Source organism: Talpa occidentalis, unplaced genomic scaffold (genome assembly GCF_014898055.3).
Source record: "Talpa occidentalis isolate TD23 unplaced genomic scaffold, MPIMG_talOcc4v2.1 talOcc4.4, whole genome shotgun sequence".
NCBI classification, from domain to species: domain Eukaryota; kingdom Metazoa; phylum Chordata; class Mammalia; order Eulipotyphla; family Talpidae; genus Talpa; species Talpa occidentalis.
The window spans coordinates 60,575,921-60,594,482 of NW_023604295.1; the positions used below are offsets into that span (position 1 = coordinate 60,575,921).

The 18,562-nt window shown below is 36.2% G+C and overlaps 1 protein-coding gene across 2 annotated transcripts; it reads right to left on the minus strand.

Moving 5' to 3' along the window:
• Positions 1-3,400: 3,400 nt before the first annotated feature.
• On the minus strand, positions 3,401-18,164 carry PCNP (PEST proteolytic signal containing nuclear protein). 2 transcript variants are annotated; one of them, XM_037525641.2, is made up of 6 exons: positions 17,980-17,995; positions 12,013-12,190; positions 11,775-11,937; positions 8,595-8,669; positions 6,949-7,004; positions 3,401-5,213 (listed from the first exon to the last, which is right to left on the minus strand). In XM_037525641.2, the coding sequence occupies exons 2-6, from the start codon at positions 12,066-12,068 to the stop codon at positions 5,087-5,089; spliced, it is 477 nt and encodes a 158-aa protein (XP_037381538.1). In that variant the 5' UTR covers positions 12,069-12,190; positions 17,980-17,995; the 3' UTR covers positions 3,401-5,086. The 2 variants fall into 2 exon arrangements, with proteins under 2 accessions (XP_037381538.1, XP_037381539.1); XM_037525642.2 differs by lacking the exon at positions 12,013-12,190 and having other exon boundaries at positions 11,775-11,989; positions 17,980-18,164.
• Between the last annotated feature and the right edge of the window lie 398 nt (positions 18,165-18,562).

Consider the following 18,562-nt stretch of genomic DNA (forward strand, 5'->3'; position numbering starts at 1 on the left):
ACCTTAACAAGAAATATGCAAAACCTATTGAGACAAATTTAAAACACTCCTGAATGACACAAAAGCAGGATGCTCTTGATTAGAATAGCTTAATATCATAAAGATAACTGATAACCCAATATGGCAAATGCACAGGAATATACCCCAAATGGGTCAGAAATCTATTTAAAATTTAAAAATAATATAAACTTTAGGAAAACAGAGTTAGTTCATTTTTAACCTCAGTAATGAGAAAGGGTTTCCATTACCAAATTTAAGAGACTAGTTGGCTACATAAAGGTTTTTTTGCATTGCAAAAATCACCAGAATCAAAACCACAGGACAACTAATAATTGGGATAAGCTACTTGTAACACATATCAAAGATAGTTAATATATAAAGAATTCTTAAAATTTGAGAAGGGACCAAAAACTCATTAATAATATGGAAATGAGTAAATGATACACAAAACAGATATTCAAATGGTCTTTAACATATAAAAAATTTCAATTTCATTCAAAGCTAGATGCAAATTACAACTACCATGAAATGCCATTTATTATCAGATTTAGCAAAATTATAAAGCATGACACATTCTATTGGCTAGATATTGTAAGAGGCACTCTCTAACATTCCTGGTGGAAGAAAACTGGTGTAACACGTTTGGGAGAAAATGTAATAGCATCTAACAAAAATAAATATGAATTTATATTTCAACCCAGCAATCCTATTTCTGAAAATTTACCTGTAGTTTCATCCCCACAATATGAAAATATATATGCTCAAGGTTATTCAATTATAGTATTATAATGGCAAGATATTGGAAATAACCTAAATGCATAAACATAAGAACTACATAAACTGTAGTGTACAATATTAACACAGGAATACTATGTAATTGCCAAAACTTTTTGAGAACGACCTCCACAAACTGGCATATTGTAAAGTGAAAAAAGTATAAAAAAAGTGACTATGCTACATTTCATGTAAGACAAAGGGGAAATTAACACCCAACTACTCATTTAAAAAAAAGGAACATGCTAGAGCTAGGTTATCTAGATGGGATACGTACAAACAAAATAGAAAGTTAAGGAGAGATAGAAAGGACAGAAAGGATTAACACTTTCTGTATTGCTCTAACTTGGAGTTGTTAATGATTCACATACAAAAAAATTAACTTACGTAACTTTGTAAAACAGTATTTTGATTATATACTATAAGGCTGAAAAGGAACTATACACAAATATACTTCGTGTGTTTCTAGAAATTAAGTAAATCTAAGTGCATATAACATGGGACTACAAAGCCACATTTCTCACTGTTGGGACAAGTTACAAATATAGACAGGAACACTATAATCAATTCTGTGGGGTCAGATTGATATTGGAAGTATATGAACTTGTGGAGATGCACATACCTATAGTAGACATACATATAAATGTACATATATGTCAAGAAATACAAAAGTGCATACATATATTTTCGAGCTGTTAAGCAGGCTAGAAGAAATGACATGTCAATACACCAAGTTAATTTTGCTTTCCAAGTGCCATTCTCTGGTAAAAGGAACTGTAAATTCTTAAAGAAATGAGATCCTAGGGCTAAAACTACTGTTATCTTGTGGTATCAGAAATTAAGGCAGTACTAAAAAAAAAAGGATGGGGATATGTTGAAAAGACAAAGGAGTCAACTGGAAAGGGTTTGCATGTCAAATATTGGAAGATTTGAGTAACAAAATAATGATATTAAGTAATGAGTTATAACCTATAGAATAACATTAGACTATACAAGCTCTTTATCAATAACTGAATAATGAATAGGGTAGAAAATTAAGAGCAGAACGATGTTGTAAACAGAAAATTATCATTCGACACATTATACAACCATTACAGGAAGGAGCTATTATAAACAACAAACATGAATGCCTGCCAATTAGTGGGCAAAACCACTATTAGAAATAGTACTTACTGGGGTTTCCCTGGTGGCACAAGGGGTTAAGTCTCAGCACTATGAGGCTATCTGCAGCACTGCAGCTGCAGCTCAAGATCACCAACCTCCCAAGCCAGGCAGGTCTCCCACATGGCACAGCAGAGCTCTCCTTTCTGGCCCCCTGCTCTCAAAGCCTACACCCCAGCTCTTATATGCATAAATAAATCTTTAAAAAAAAATAGTTTCAAGAATTTTCCCACAAGACACTTCTTAGACACAAAGGAAAAAACAGTAATTTGAAATGAAGAAATTGGCAGCTATCACCTTAAGCATGTGATCAAACTGACTCTGCTTGCTGAGACAAGTTGTTAATCTTGCTAAAAATGCATAAACCAAATCTAATCATAAGGGAACATTAGGCAAGCCCCAAAGTGAGTGATCTTTTTACAACTAATTGGCCTATATTTTAAAAAAATCTAAGGTCAGAGACAACTAAATTGTGTGAAAGTAAAGTAGACCGTTAACGAGGAAGACATTAGTGGAGGCTTCCCTGGTGGTGCAAGGGATTAAGTCTCAGCACTATGAAGCTATCCGCAACCACTGCAGTACTAGTTCCATCCCTTGTATCCCTGGCCAGGGAGCTAATGCACATGGCACAGCAGACCTCTCCTGACTTGCCTGCTGCTCCCCTCAGCAGTGTATTTCAGTCAATTGGCCTGTTCTGCTCCCTGCTGTCTCTGGTGAATCCTCTCACTCCCCGCACCGCTGACCTACACCCCCATTTCTTGTATACATAAAAAAATAAAAATAAATCTTGAATAAAAAGGACAGTGTAGCAAATGGTAAAATTTAAATGTTTGAGACAACAGTATTAAGGTAATATAATATTAATATATTAATTCCCTAATTTTGATAATTGTCCTGTGATTACGTAAGATGTTAACATTTGGAGAACATGAAAATACTTTTAGTATTTTTGCAACATTTTTTAAGTCCAAAAAATTTTCAAAATGAAATGTTAAAAAATTTTAAAGTCTAATCATTTGACCAGGAAAGTGACCTCAACAATCCCTGCACCATACATCAAGCTAACCTTATTAAGGAAAAACATTTGAAACTCATAGCCTTTATTTGTAATCAAACAAGAAATTAATCCTAATTCAAACAATAGTTCAGATTTGTCATTTACTAAGGACTAACCTATTGGGCAACAGCATTATAAAAACGAAGAAAATATATAGAGCCAATGGATGGTAGACACTAATAAAAGAATACTTTCTAACACTTAGGGATTTTCTATAGCACAAAATAGACTACACTCTGGCAGTGCATGAAGATTTGGATTAACCCGAGATACTGTAACCTTTATAGAACTATGTGCTAAATTAGGCAGATTTCAATAAATACTTTTAAATCTCCGATTACTTTGGCCAACAATCTAGGCAAGAGCAATAATATCATTTTTCTCTTCGTTAAAAATGAAACAATTATGTGCAATAGAAAATGAGAACACTATTGAGTTTGACAAATTTATTGGTATTTTAGTAAAGACATTCATCTCAGTCGTTTTTCTCTCCCATCTTGACCTTAGGTTAATATCTCATTTGAGTCAAGAAAATAGTATGTAGGAGAGGGATGTTATCTTAACATAAACATTAAAATGGACAAAAATGGAAAGTCTGCCTACATCAAAGCAAGTTAAATTCATGTATCCTGATATTTAAACCATGTAAGAAAGAACTAATAGTTCTATATACATTTCCATTGTTTTACTTGGGGCTTACTCTAAACTTAAATGCAAGTGAACAAAGTGTTAGGAATATATACAGGCTGCTTCTCTGGAGTTATACCTATTAAAAGAGCTCAGCAGTAGTTACCACCATAAAACAGTCTGAATTGCCTGCAAATTTAATATTGTAGTTTTCAAGGAAATCATTTTGTTTCTTTTACCTGTGACTATACTTTTAAAAATGTGTATAGCTTTCACATTAAAAAAATAATTCATACACAATACAAAAAAAACAACTTACAACATAGATCTAATAAAGTGTATGTGGTCAAAAGTTCCATAAGATGTTTGAAGATGCATTTTCTTTCTTTCCATTTTACCTAAAATGTGCTTTTGAGAGGTCATTGGTCAATATGTATTCACCTAAAACAGACATATTACTGGACTAAATAAGAAATCCTGTAGTAAGTTTAACTCAAAAATGTGTTTCATAAATTAGTAATCTAAATGCTTTGACAAAGTTACAGAAAGTGCATCTTCTTGTTTTCCATCTTCATACAATGTTGACTTTTTTTTTTTGGTGTTTATACCTTTTAAAAAATAAAAACAGCCAAATATTTAAGTATTATGTACATTTAAATTTTTGGTGGTGGTCTGTATTTTAAAAGAAACAGCTTCCATATGATTTGCCTCAAATTCTGGTGGAAATGCTTACAGGAACTAGCTAATAACAAAAATCAAGAGAAGCATATTCAAATTACTAATTTACTTTGGTAGCAATTGGTTGTTCTTTGAAGACTAAAGAAGGTAGACAAGACCCATTAAGGTGAAGTGGGCTCTTTCAAATACTCAACAGTTAACACAAAATAAAAAAATTTTTAAGAGTTAAGCATCTTTATCCACAGATAGCAATGCAATACCTAGTTTATGATGACTTGAAACAAAACAAATGCCCATTAGGAAAAAAAAAATGTGTTTAATTTTATCTAATTTATTTTCAGTCAATAGTCCAGTAACATTTTCCTCCCAATACAATACTCTCTCTCTATAAGGCTGTTCCAGGGAGCCAGTTTAGCTAATAAGGGAGTTAAAGAGAGTAATTGCTTGCAGTTTAAATAGGCAATAACTTGTTGCTTCCTTCTCAATGTGCTAATAGTTGTGTCTAAAAAAATATGCAATTCTTAAAAAGGTACCATATCTGATTATCTGTAACCTTTGGAAACTAATCACAAGAAACTACAAAATTAGTAAATGTCTTGAAATCTGCATATAAAACATAAATTACCTCTAATTTCAAACTCTCATTTATTAGTGTACCACTCAATCTTTAAAAAAAAAAAAAAAAAAAAAGGCGGCTCCAAAGATAAGTCTTATAACCATTCTTTTAAAAAGGAAACTGTTCCTTTTAACTTTACACCCACCCCACTCCCCAATTTCAAAACACATCATTTAATTGTCTTGGTCATGGACATTTCCAAGATGAGACTTTATATTTCGCTCCCATAGCTTCTGGTTATCAGAAAAGCCATGCTTTCCTTTATTGAAGGAGTTTGGTCCAGCTGAAGTTGGCGTATCCCTGTGTTAAAAGAAAGGAATTTTATTTAAAATGCTATATAAAATTTTGGGACTATGCTTTTAACTCATTCAATACACATTTGTTTAACACTTACAAACACAAACTGAACCTTGAAGCCCTTTAGAGCTTTTTATTCTTTTAAAAAGATTTATTTACTTATTTATGCACACAAGAACTGGGGTGTAGGCCAGAGGTGCAGGGCGTGAGAGGATTCACCAGAAACAGAGTGGGGAGCAGCTGGGAGACAGGAGAGGCCCGCTGTGCCATGTGGGTTAGCTCCCTGGCTGAGCATCGAATTAGTAGCTGGCAATAGCTGGTGATAGCCTGATAGCGCTGAGACTTTATTTAACCCATACACCACCAGGGAGACCCTACCCTTTCAAAGCTTTTTAAAAATACCCTTCCCACAGACCCAGTTCTAGAATTTCAGAATCAGTACATCAGAGGCTGGATCTGGTAAATCCATAATCTTAACATTTAAGGTGATTTTGATACACAGCTAAGGGTGGCAAGCATTAATTTTAATATTGTTGCTCACAACCCATTAACAGGATAATGAAATCAATTTGGTGGCATGCTATCAGCATTTATAAAATTTAAAACCAAAGAAAGATATGAAAATGTATCACATATGAAAAACTTTATAACGTTCTGTTTCTATTTCTGATATTTAGAAATATGCACAGTGGTTATTAGGTTAGTGTCAGATGTGTTTCTTACTTTAGTTCTCAGTATGAAAGGAAGGTGGGCAGACAGCCACTTGGGCTGTTCCTATTTGAATCAGACTGGAAGTCTAAACACTGACGATTGTGTACAGATTTAAGCAATTATTTCTTTGGGAGTTTAAACATTTCCATTTGGTAGAAATGGAGACAAAGTATGGGCTCACTTTAAACTGAACTTTCTTATTATTTTTAAGTTACCCATTCATGCATACAAACACAGGAAAGTCTTTAACATAATTAACTTGAAATGAATGTTATTTCCATGATAAGAGAAACAATGGAAGAAAACAAAAAATTAAAATACCTTTGTCTTATTTTGTATCTGGCATCTAAATTACAGGGGGGGGGTGGAACCCACATAAGATAAAGTAGTGGAAATGACATCATAAGGGAAAGCCATTTCTCTTGTACCAAAATAAATTAATTTAAAATAAAAACCATTTTTCCTAGTTATTTCTCATTTGAAAAAATATAGCTTACAAGTATTTGAAAGAAAGAGCTTTAAATCATGAGTTTTTCTGGGCCTCTTTGGTGACCTAGGAGTTAAGTATCAGCGTGATCACCGCAACAGCCTTCTGTGGCGGTCTGAGTTCGATCCCCGGCCAGGGAACTAACCCACATAGAGCACAGCAGACCTCTCCTCTCTTGCTTGCTGCTCCCCTCAGCAGTGTATTTCAGCAAATCTGCCTATTCTGCTTCCCACTCTGTCTTTGGTGAATCCTCTCACCCCCAGCACCTCTGACCTACAGCCCAGTTCTTCTACGCAAAAATAAATAAATGAAATCTTTAAAACAAAACAAAAAATCCTCAGTTTTTCTAAAGACACCCATTATATCTTAGCAGGAGAGAAAATAAGATCACTGATAGCTCACAAAAATATTTTACCCAAATATGCAAGAAGGTCTGAATACTAAAAAAATATGTGCACTTTACTCTTGCTCTTAAATTCACTGCCATTTTCTAACCCCCCCCCCCAAAAAAAAGCTTTTTCACAGTGAAAAATTTAATACCTTCCAATATTCTTCATCCTCATCTTTGCTTCTGGAGGCATTTCCTCAGGTTCACTCTGGAGGAAAAAAAAATAAGATGATTATGAATAATGCTAAAATTTACAACTAAGTCTTGATATTTTTAATACCATAATTTAATAAAAGGAAAAGTTTTAAAAAAGATATGAATGCCTTCTAGTGTGCTGATTTTGCATAAAGAAAAAATTTGGTTAAAAAGTTGATATTCTAGAACTCAAACCATTTATTTACTATGTGCTGCACAGTGTGTTACAATGCTTTAATATTCACTATCTTTAACAATCCACAAGGCGAGTCTGATTATTCTCATTCGCATTTGTAGTAGAGGCATAAAAAAGGTTAACAAGTCCAACATCACAAAGCTGACACATTGCTATACAGTCTGCAGCCAAAGCAAAGGCTCTTAACTACTTTACTGTATTTACCTTCTCAAAACTGTCTCTTTTTAGGAACTCCCTTAAAAAGGGAAAAAAAAAACTGATGCCTTAGCTTATGGAAGTATTTCTTGGCTTGCCCAAAACAAATCCTGCCTGTTTAGTACCCAATTCATATTACTTTTCTTATATATTCTTCCAAGCCATTCCAATCCCACAGTATTTATACTCCTCTGAATGTAAAATTTGTATCCATATTGCTTTGGAGCAATTACTCATGTAGCCTATAACACTAACTTGTCACACAATGGGGCCTTAAGTTGGTGTAGGCTGTAAAGTAAGAGCACCTAAGGTAGAAAAAGCACAGCTAAAATTATGCTTAACACCCCTATCTCTTTTATAAGCATTATGAGAGAGGGTCACGCCTAAGTAAACAGTGAGAAACATTTAATGCTTGCTCTGAAATGTGCTTATTATTTTTTTTATTTATTTATTTTTTTTTTTAATAGAGGCATGCTTATTTATTTATTTGTTTGTTTTTTGTTTTTTTGTTTTATACATGCACTGGGTACAGTCAGAAGCACGGGAGGGTGAGAGAATTCACCAGAGCCAGAGCGGGGAGCAGAGCAAGCAGAAGGACCGAAGTACACTGCTGAGGGGAGCAGTGGGCGGCAGGAGAGGTCTGCGCGCCATGCGGGACCCTCCTCCGGTGGCCGGGGAGCAGCCGGGGGATCAAACCGGCGCAGCAGACGCTGCGGGCAGCTTCGCAACCCAGCGCTCAACAGCTGCGCCACCGGGGAGGCCCTGAAATGTGCTTATTATTGAGTAGAACTTCTGATAGAATCACTGGCCATTTGTTAATCTTCCTGGGGATACAAAGAGTTATCTATTATAGCAGCCTTTTTTTTCAAGAATGAATGCATATAAGATGTTACATCACTGAAGACTTCAACTAAATGATCAGAAATAGCAGTACTGAATTTTCTTTTGGATCCTAAGTACTTCTCTACACATACACATTATTATTCATAATAAGCATGCACTGATTTGGTTCTTAAGTTTCTTGCCCCAAAGTCAGTAATACTTTAAAATAATCCCATAATCAAATCAAATTAAAAAAAAATACAGATTTTGCAGGTGTCACAAAGACTATTCAGTTGCGAAGAAAAATTCCTAAGTATCATTAATACAACAAAAAATAACATCTTCCTTACAGAACATTGTTAAAAGAAAACAAAACAGGTATCAACTTACATCTTCATCTTCATTAAAAGCTGCTGCTACTGAAAGGGTTTTTGGAGCAAGAGTTGGAATCGTTTCTTTAGGCTTCTAAAGAAGAAACATTGAAAAGAATATCATATGATGTTTTTACTGGCTTGTTCAATGATAGCAATAATCTTCAGAGAATCAACTTTATGTTTTTAGAAAAATAGTAATGCAGAATAAGTTCTGAATAAATCCAAATATTTTTTGAAAATGTTGGTTAGAAATGTAGGTTTTACTTTGTATGTTCATTTGTCTTCCTCCTACAAAAGATTTTCTAGTTAGGATATATAATGTCATTTATACCTATATCTAGTTTAAGTATAAGAAAATCCTAATACTTTCTCACATAGTAACATTAAAATTAAGTACAGTGTGCCTTAAGAATATATGAGGGTCTCCCCTGGTGGCGCAGCGGTTGAGCACTGGGCTGCAAGGCTTCCCGCAGACCCTGCAGCGCCGGTTCGTTCCCCGGCCCCTGGTGAGGGTCCCACCAAAAAAAATAAATAAATTAATTAATTAAAAAAAAATATATATATATATATGTATGAGATACCAAGAACCATTTTTCTACTAGCTAGCTTTCAGTCTTTTAGCTTACTTTAAACATCCTTCATCCACACCATTTCTTCTCTTGATCCAACCTACATTTCTGAAGTAAACTGTCATCACTGCCTCCATTCTCTCACCACCATTCAGTCTTCAAACTTGCTAAAACCTGGCTTCCTCACCTAGTATCAAGTGGTGCTATCCTTTAAAGTCACCAGACTGGAATGCTGCATTTGATTCTAGTTACTGGCTTCGATTTGAAAACATTCACATATTAGTTTCTTTGACACTGCTTTTTATTGGCTATTTTCCTAATTTTCTGACCTTTTGTTCCCTATTCCCCTTCCGTCCATAGTGACTTTTCCGACTCGGCAATTTACTGGTCGATGTCATTCATCCTCATAGTTTTAACTACAAAACTTATGTCTATATCCCTAAAGAGGATGTCACCTGCCTACCAGACAGCTCCACTTAAAAGTTCCCATGGGCACTTTAGTTTCATAGTGTTCCTAAGTACTAAAGCCAGAAAACCTTTTTTCCAATTTGCACATTCTAGTCTAAGGTCCTATTGACTAGATCTTTTATTAAATAAGAACTATATCTCCCTATGTCTCCCTCTCAAACTATCACACTAGCAACACCTAAGGTCTCTTAGTATTACTTATGAACTACTGTTAGAAATACCAGCTCCCAACCATATCTTTTTCCCCTTCTATTCCTCTATACCAGTACTAGAGTGATGGTTCTAAAAGGCAAATATGTTTAAGGGTTGAAACTCCTTATAATGGTTCCATGGCTCTGCTGGAACCTAAAAATAAAATCAAACTATGTTATGGAAAACAAATCCTTTATGATTTGGTCCCATGGTCTCATTTTGGAGACCATTTCTATATATTTGCCTACCAAATACTTTCCGACTATTAACGATCTCCTGGATGTACCAGTAAGCTTCACATATAAATAGCCTCTGCATGAAATTCCTTTTGAGATGCCCTTTTGCCACCTGCCTGCACTTAAGACCAACTCAGTGCCTCATCAGTGAAATCTTCTCTGACCCACTGAAACAAAATTAGTCATTCATTCTTCTGTAACATACATACTTTTTATAAGCAGTTCTCGCTTTCCAAGGAATATAAAAATATCAATCCACAAACATACTAGCATAGTTGCTCTTTGAAAGATGTCAAGTATTTCATGTAGACATAAGACACAACTATTTCTTGATCAATTATCTTTTCACATCATGTAATTGAAAGTAACGAAGTAACAGTTCTATTATATTTTTGTCCCATACCTCATTTCCCCATGAAGATTGTTTAACACTATAGTTTATGAAAACAGTTTTACTAAGTAAGCTTTTTCAAACATAAGCCTCCCATCTAAAATGATTATCATTTACTAAATAATACAATGATTTAGAAAAAGAAGGAACCTGGATATCTGATTTAGAGGGTATACTGAGCCCTGGTAAAGTTTACTATTCAAAGGGAACATCTGTGTGAGAATACATGTTTAATATACTATCAAAAAAGATAAATATTTATGTAGTTAGCTCTATCGAATAAAAAAAAAAATAAACAAAAAGAATGGCTCAAATAGGGAGAAAAGCCAGGAAGCAATGAAATTATAAATGCAATGTCTTTTGATCAGATTGAATATTTTTTAAAAAGGAAAAAACAGCAAAGAATTGGGTTAAGGGCCCTCTTTTAAAACTAGAAGTGTAGTTCAAATACACTAGTAGAGACCTGATGGGTATCGTATTTTTTAAGATCTCTGAATGAATGTCTAGTACAGAAATAAGACTGTACGCATCTTGCAAGTAAGTATTAATTTCTATAGAGCAGACATGGCTAAACAACCCAAAAGTATTGTTGGGATTTTTCTCCTGGTACAAGAATGTAACTGTTTTCTAAAGTCAATAGCAATACACAATTTAAGCAACTTTTCTTTCTTGACAAAGAATCTATTTATTTGAGTCATATGAAATTGTCATTTTTGTAAGGTCAGAAATAGTCAAATTTCCAAACTTCATATGCTTCAATCCAGTATTTAAAATACTTTCCAATTATTCCATAGTTAATAAGTATAAATTCAAGGTTTGCACCTTAAAATAATTAATCAAAAGTTGATTTCCAAAGGGCTTCCGTCATAGCATATATAGTACTCAATGTCCATTTGCAGCTCTAAAAATAATTGGGAAGCTCTTCCTATCAAGCAATACCTTATCAATATTAATATTTTAAGATATAAATAAAGTGATTTCTAGACATACTATTTTCAATAATCCTGGAATTGAAAAATAAGAAAAATAAGCTGAAATTCTCTTTGGAAATATTTTTCAGGTTTTGCTCAATTAAAAAAAATTTTAAAATTATCACTTTATAAATCATGTTACTATAGCAGCTGTTACTTTACATATAATAAACCTAAATAAAAAGCACACCAGCTTCTTTGAGATAATTCATCAGACTTTTTTTGAACACAGAGCTAAGAACTTTTTAAGATGTATGTTCACCACCAAAGTACCTTTAAAGCTTAATTTATCTTTACTTAGTAAAAGCAAGTTTCCAAAACAAATTCTGAAAACCCCTTATAAATATCAGATGTGAAATAACAACTCACACTTGATCCAAGTTTGATGGATATGGCTGAGGCTTTCTTTGTCGTCTGACTACCTATGGCAAATCCAAACTTGGAGATCTTTGTAGGCTTTGTTGGGAGGTCTGCAGCTTCTTCTTCAGCTGATCGCTTCTCAGCGCTGCGACTGGAACTTTCCCCTCCATTACTGGAAGAAACAGTCTTAGTTTTCACAGGTTTTTCTGCTTCTTCTTCAGGTCCTGGTGAAGTCGAAACAACTTACCAAGATGAGCTATTTTTACTGAGCAGATTGATGGGAGCAGCAACCTCAAAAAGCATCGTTATAAGGAAGATACCTCTGCAGTTGTCACCTACTGACCCAACAGTCTCTTCCACTGTTTGTTAGAGTATACAGCAGGAACTGAGATTGTGTGGCAGTAGAAGAGGCTCCCATGAATTAACTAGCATAAAATACAGAGCAATTTAAAATTATAAACAGAGTTCACAAAAGACCCTTCAACTAAATATTATATAAATTGCACAGTAATCTAGATATTTGTGGTATTTTGCATTTTAGGAATTAAGGTCTATAAATTCTTCTACAGTTTGGGAGCAATCAAGTCACATCATAGGATAATACATTTGACTAATAAATTCTAATATTATTCAATATATACTAATAGTTATACAAAGTAGCTAATTATGGGGCCTCCCTGGTAGCACAAGGGATTAATACTGTCTGAACACTATCAAGCTATCACCAGCCACTGCAGCAGGAGTTTGATCCCCAGCTGGCCAGGGCAACACACCTGGCGCAGCAGACCTCTCCTGCTTCGCCTGCTACTCTCCTCAGTCATGTATTTCAGTAGATCTGCCTATTCTCCTCCCCACTCTGTCTCTGGTGAATCCTCTCACCCCCGGCACCTCTGGCCTACACCCCAGTTCTTGCATGCATAAATAAACCTTTTTTTAAAAAAAATAAGCTAGTTATGAACAACCCATTATTACCCTCAATATACCCTGAAGTAATTGTCTTCAGTAATGTGCTTCTTGGGTACATCTAAGAGTTGAAAAGGAATTTCAAGGAAGACTCCAAGGTCACCTGTTATACGCTACCTTTAAGAACTATTAACAATTATACTTAGTTTTACACATTTTTTCTCATGAAAGATAAGCTTATTAAAATTTCAAATAGTAGAAGACATACATATATAGGCTTTCAATGAAAGATGTCTTTCAGTAATTTTGCTTGCATTTATATTAAGTCAATGAAGAACATAGTTTGCATCTTGAATATCTTAGGTCTGTTATACAAGAAGGTTATTTACCAACATATTGGGAAGACAGAAGGCTGGTTGATTACTAAAATTTTAGCTTGCTTTCTCACCCAACAGAATGTATTCTGTTACATTGACAGTCTATTTCCAGAGAAAAAGAAGATGCTCTAAAAGGATGGCCCTGACGACAGTTAAGAAAACAGGAGAAAAAGCTAGAATGGGTGAAAGGAGGAAATCAAACACAGAGAGACTATCAAGTAATGGACTCAAAGCCTGGAGGCTATTGCTCTCAATCTACATGGCTTTGGAATGATGGGGTCTCTACACTAGCAAGTTCTTTGAACAGAACATTTTTTGCCTAGAAGAAAAATAAAAGGAACGCTCTATTCCCTTTACTTTTTTTTTTTTTTTTTTTTTTTGGTAATCTATTCCCTTTAGATATTAGAAATTAAAGTTATAATGAATTAATGAGCAGAATTAGTTTTAGGGATTTCGCCAGTTTACAAAGATAGTACTGGAATGGTTGTTTGAGGTGCAATTCACTTAAAGATAATAAGTTTACAAAAGCACCTGAAAAATGAAAGGCTGCCATTCAACAGCTGAAATAGAGTTCAATTATGAATTTCTTAAAAAAATTATTTTCAAAGTCTAGGTTTATTAAAAGAATTTATGCTAAATATATTACATTCTGTTTATAGTTTTAATCAAGTATGAATTTTACAGTATAATTTAAACAGTAATTACTTCCTTGTGATTGACACACAGCTAAAATTGAAAACTCATTGGTTCTATGGGTGAAATAGAAAATTTTATATGAAATAACCTTTATATAAAACAATCAATAAACTGAAAGCACAAATTCTGTGCAAACACAAACTCTGAGAACATTAGAACAAATAGCATAAAGCACATTTCTTGACTATAGTATAAGTGGTCTTTGAACTGTGATCCGGGGCCTCCCTGTTGGCCTAGGGACTAAATCTCAGCTCTACATTCCCAACAAAGAAACAACCCACACATGGCCACATACAGCACAGCAGACCTCTCCTGTCTCGCCCACTGCTCCCCTCAGCAGTGTATTTCAGTAAATCTGCCTGTTCTGCTCCCCACTCTGTCTCTGATGAATCCACTCATTGCCCCCATACCTTGGCCTACACCCCAGTTCTTCTATGCAAAAAACCAAAAAACAAAAAAACTGTGACTCAAGTATGTAATTAAGGCAGAATTCTAATTCTTTTAAAACCTATCTTCTCTTAAAGGTCTCCCTTCACCCAGAAAACAGTTCTGGAACTGTTCCATAAAGCATACTGAGAAAAACTGAAAACAATTCTTACTATCATATTAACATTAAATTCAGCAAATAGCTGAACTAGTATATGCTAGCACATGGAACACAGTATTATCTATCCAATCCCATAATGCTACAGGGAAGATTTCTATAGATTGTTCTTTAAAAAAAGGGGGGCGTGGTCATGATGGCATGAAAAAGGAGTGAGAAATGCTATCATTTAGTAATCAACTGGCAGTAACTTAATTTTATTCACATCTGTCTTGTCATCTGAAGAGACAAATCATTAAGACCACCACAAACTAGTAAGTCCACACTGAAGATTAAACATACTATGTCCAACAGGACATTTCTATACACAACTGATTCCAGACCCTGCAATTTCTGGATATAGTAAATAACTGTTTGCCCTTGATCTCTAGATTTTATTTTTTAAAGCAACCGTTAATGTTCAATAGTTTTAGAAAACATATACTCTTCCATGAAGAGGTGTGAATAAGGGAGTTTAGGAAGGTGGGTTCACTAGAAGAACTACTAACTTAGCCTTAAATGGCTCAATGTGGTATATGGATTGAGGAGTTATTTTCTTTCATTTTATGTAATCATCTTCTAACAATTATGTAGCAAAATACACAAAACATTCAGGAAATAAAGTAAATGAAATAAGAGATGAAGATGGAAAAATATGAGCAAAATCTAATTACTGATTGTACTACAATTTCTGCAATTCTACAAAGTTCATTGAAAGAGCCAATTATTCTAATCTCATGTGAGCTTTGAAATATACCATTAAATATCAACATTAACTCCTAAATATCAAATGTATTTTCTAAACATAATGTGGATTCTTGGAGCTTTTAATCAACTGTTACTTTCAATTTACTTAATGAGATGTTTTCTATCTTGGGATTGTGGAAAACAAAATTTTGGATAATTAACTAATGTGAAAACTTTTAACAATGTGATTATATTTTAAAGAAGTACATAAAGGGCCTCCCTGATGGCTTAGGGGTTAAAGTCTCAGTACTATTCAGCTATCGCCAGCCACTACTGTGAGTTCAATCCTGGCCAAGGACCTAACCCATAACGCATAGCAGACCTCTCCTGTCTGGAAAGCCAGCTGTTCCCCTCAGCAGTGTACTTCAGTAGATGAGCCAGTTCTCCTCCCCACTCTGACTCTGGTGAATCCTCTCCTCCCCACCCCTGGACCTCTCTGGCCTATACCCCCGTTTTTGTATGCATAAATAAATATTTTTTTAAAAAATTACTTCAGTTTTTTAAAATCATACATCGCTTTACAAGAAAATTTGGACAAAATTATATTGAATTACTAGTTTCTTTATCAAGAAATATTTTAACTAGGCTATTTTTTCTAGTTTATACATTCTGAGCAAACAAAATGTGCACAGTAATAAATGTAAAATCAAATTATACAAGGTATAGCAACCTTTTCCCAGTGAAAGTGGGTTAAAAAGTTAAGTGGGTTAAAAAGTTACCTAATAACAAAGTTTAAGTCTGTGAGAGTACCCTTTGTGATCCATTTGCATTCTGTAGCTGAAAAAAGCCACATAAGCCACCTCTCTCTTAAATCGGGGGCAAACATTAAAATGAGAACATATTCAGGCTCTTCTAGTGTGTGGCATCATGTCAATTTCATTAAGGTCATTCTTCAATAAGCTTAAATAGCCTGAGACCACCACGATTACATGGATAGCTCTTAGTTGTAGAATTTCTATTTCAATGGGCTACCAACATTTAGCTAAAGGTAGAATAGCAAAATCTACCCAAAAGCCTTACTCTTGACATTAGTGCTTTTCTTTATGGTGAGAGAGGTGGGTCTTAGTGACATAAGCTCATGTTAACTATGCAGGCAATTTCATGAAAAATGTGTATATGTCAAACTTATAGAACTGTTCAATACAAATTAAAAATCAGAATATTCTCTAGGAAAGCCCCTAAAACAGATATGATAGTTTCAAAACGGTGCCTATTGCCACATAATCATGAAATTAACAATACCTGTAGTACTAAATCTTTTAATTCTGATTCCTTTGTACTATTTTATTGTAAAGAAAGGCAAATTATGTAGCAGTTATTGGGGATATTGCTTATTTTAAGTTACCAAGGAGAAGACGTAACAATCTTTGACAGCGATCAGCAAAGATAATCTTATGCCTCCCCCTTCTTTACATGCTATAACAGAACGTTGAGACTACAGAATACCTCTAACTGAAACGATGGTGGATATATTAGAGAAATTTTACTGACAAGATAGATTTTTGCTGCACATTAAAGACATCTGTCAAGATAGTTAACAATTCAATCTAAAAGTTAAAAGATAATCTAAAATCCGATAAAAATCTTTACACCTTTTTCCCCCTCAATCTAATCATTTTAACTTAATCCTCGACAATTTCCACACAATTTTTGAGGGGAAAAAAATCCTTAATGAGGTAGTACTAAATAGTTCAAACTGCTGTTGATAAGCTATTTTACTAGTTAAGGGGTAGGGGGGATGGAGGAAGGAGGGTGAGTTTGGCTCAATTATGTTTTCTAAAAAGGAAATTCTGGCCCAAAATATATTAACATTACATTCTTTCGATTTGGCTCCCAAGGCAATTCACATTAAATATCACATTAGTAGGTCCTAATTGTCATCAGCTAAGAACCTGCATTTCTCATGTTAAATATTTTCAGAGATAAGACTCGAGGGACTTGTAAGAGAGTAATACCTAACACGTTTTGAAAAAATCATAATCTGAAGAAATTATGATCAGTTCGCACGTGCTAATAAAGTTAACTTGCCTTACACGACAAGAGGGGGGAGCTGGAGAGATTACATGATGTGCCTTTTCCCTAATGCACAAAAACCAAATTTATAGGGATGAAGGGGAGGAATAAAAAATAGATGTAATGTATAACTATCTTCGTTCTACGTCGTGACAAAAATACAAGACTCACGTTAGCCTATCTAACCATTAAACAGCGGGGAAAAAGGGAGCTGTGAACAGTCTAACTCAAGAAAGGCAGATACTTCAAAGAAAGACAATCGCTCCCTAACCACAGACCCCGCAGCCTAAACCAGCAGGCAGGCAAAGGCATTTCTCTTTCCCCTCCCTTGCCATGAGCCATGATCTTGCTCGAGGGTTGGTGTTCGGCTTGAAAATAAAGAAAAAAGGTCCGGGTTGTCCACCTCCTCAACGAAAGGAGAGCAGCGAACGTAACTAACTCCTAGGTGTAAGTGAGAGGCCGGCACCGTCGGAAACTCGGCCTCCGGCCAGCCCCGGGGGCCCGGGCGCGGCGCCCGCTCAGTGCGTGCGCGGGTTTTGTGTGAAGTGCGCCTCCGGGGTGGCGGCCGCGGCTCGGCACCGCCGCTGCCGGTCCCACCCTTAGTTCGGCCCCTCTTTCTGCTGCCCATCTCCCTTCTCGGAAGTAATGCCTCCGCTGGGGCCAGGAGGTGACGAGCAGTGTAGGCTCCCCCCCGGCAAGAAGAAATGTGGGCCCGGATCCCAGAGGATCCCAGCGGGCCGCACCGGGCGTGCCCAGGGCTCGTCTGGGCCCAGCACCTAGCCGGGTGGGCGCCAGATTCGCCCATTCTCACTCCACCCAACTCCCCCCACCCGGGGGAGCTCAACGAAAGGCCCAGCGCATCCCACGCAGCCCGCGACGCTGGGGTTGTGTTCACCTCCGGCGGCTGCAGTTCGCTGCGGCTTCTCAGCCTTCTCCTCTCCCGCCTTCCCGTCCGCCATTTTCCCCGCCGCGGCCTCCCCGGCTGCCACGCCAAGGACGTCACGGCCCCGCCCAGAAACCATTGAGTTTGGAGCCAGCCGGCGAGGCGGCAGCCTAGAGCGCCCTAAGAAATTGAAAAGCGGCCCTTTCAAAAACGGAAGTGGATGTGACGTCATCGGCACGAGTCCTCTCAGGAAGGGCGGGGAAAGCAGGGCTGTTTCTGTGAGGATTGGTTGGCGGCACGGGGTCAGAGAAGTGAGGGAGCATCCCTCTGGGAACTATGGTGGGGTCTTGTAAGGTGTTTGTACACGTGAGTTTGGTTGCAGCTGAAGCTAGCCGGGTCTATCATTCTTGTCTTGCTGGATCCTCTTGTGTTTATGCAAGGGAAAAAGAAAAAAAGGCGGGCGGTGTGGCCCTACTTGAGAAAACGACCGCTCATCGAGCGCCCTCTAGTGTCAGACTCGCTCGTTTAATCCTCACAATAGTCCAGTGCGGAATTAGCCTGTTACTTAGCTGTGCGAGTGGAGGCCCGAAACGGT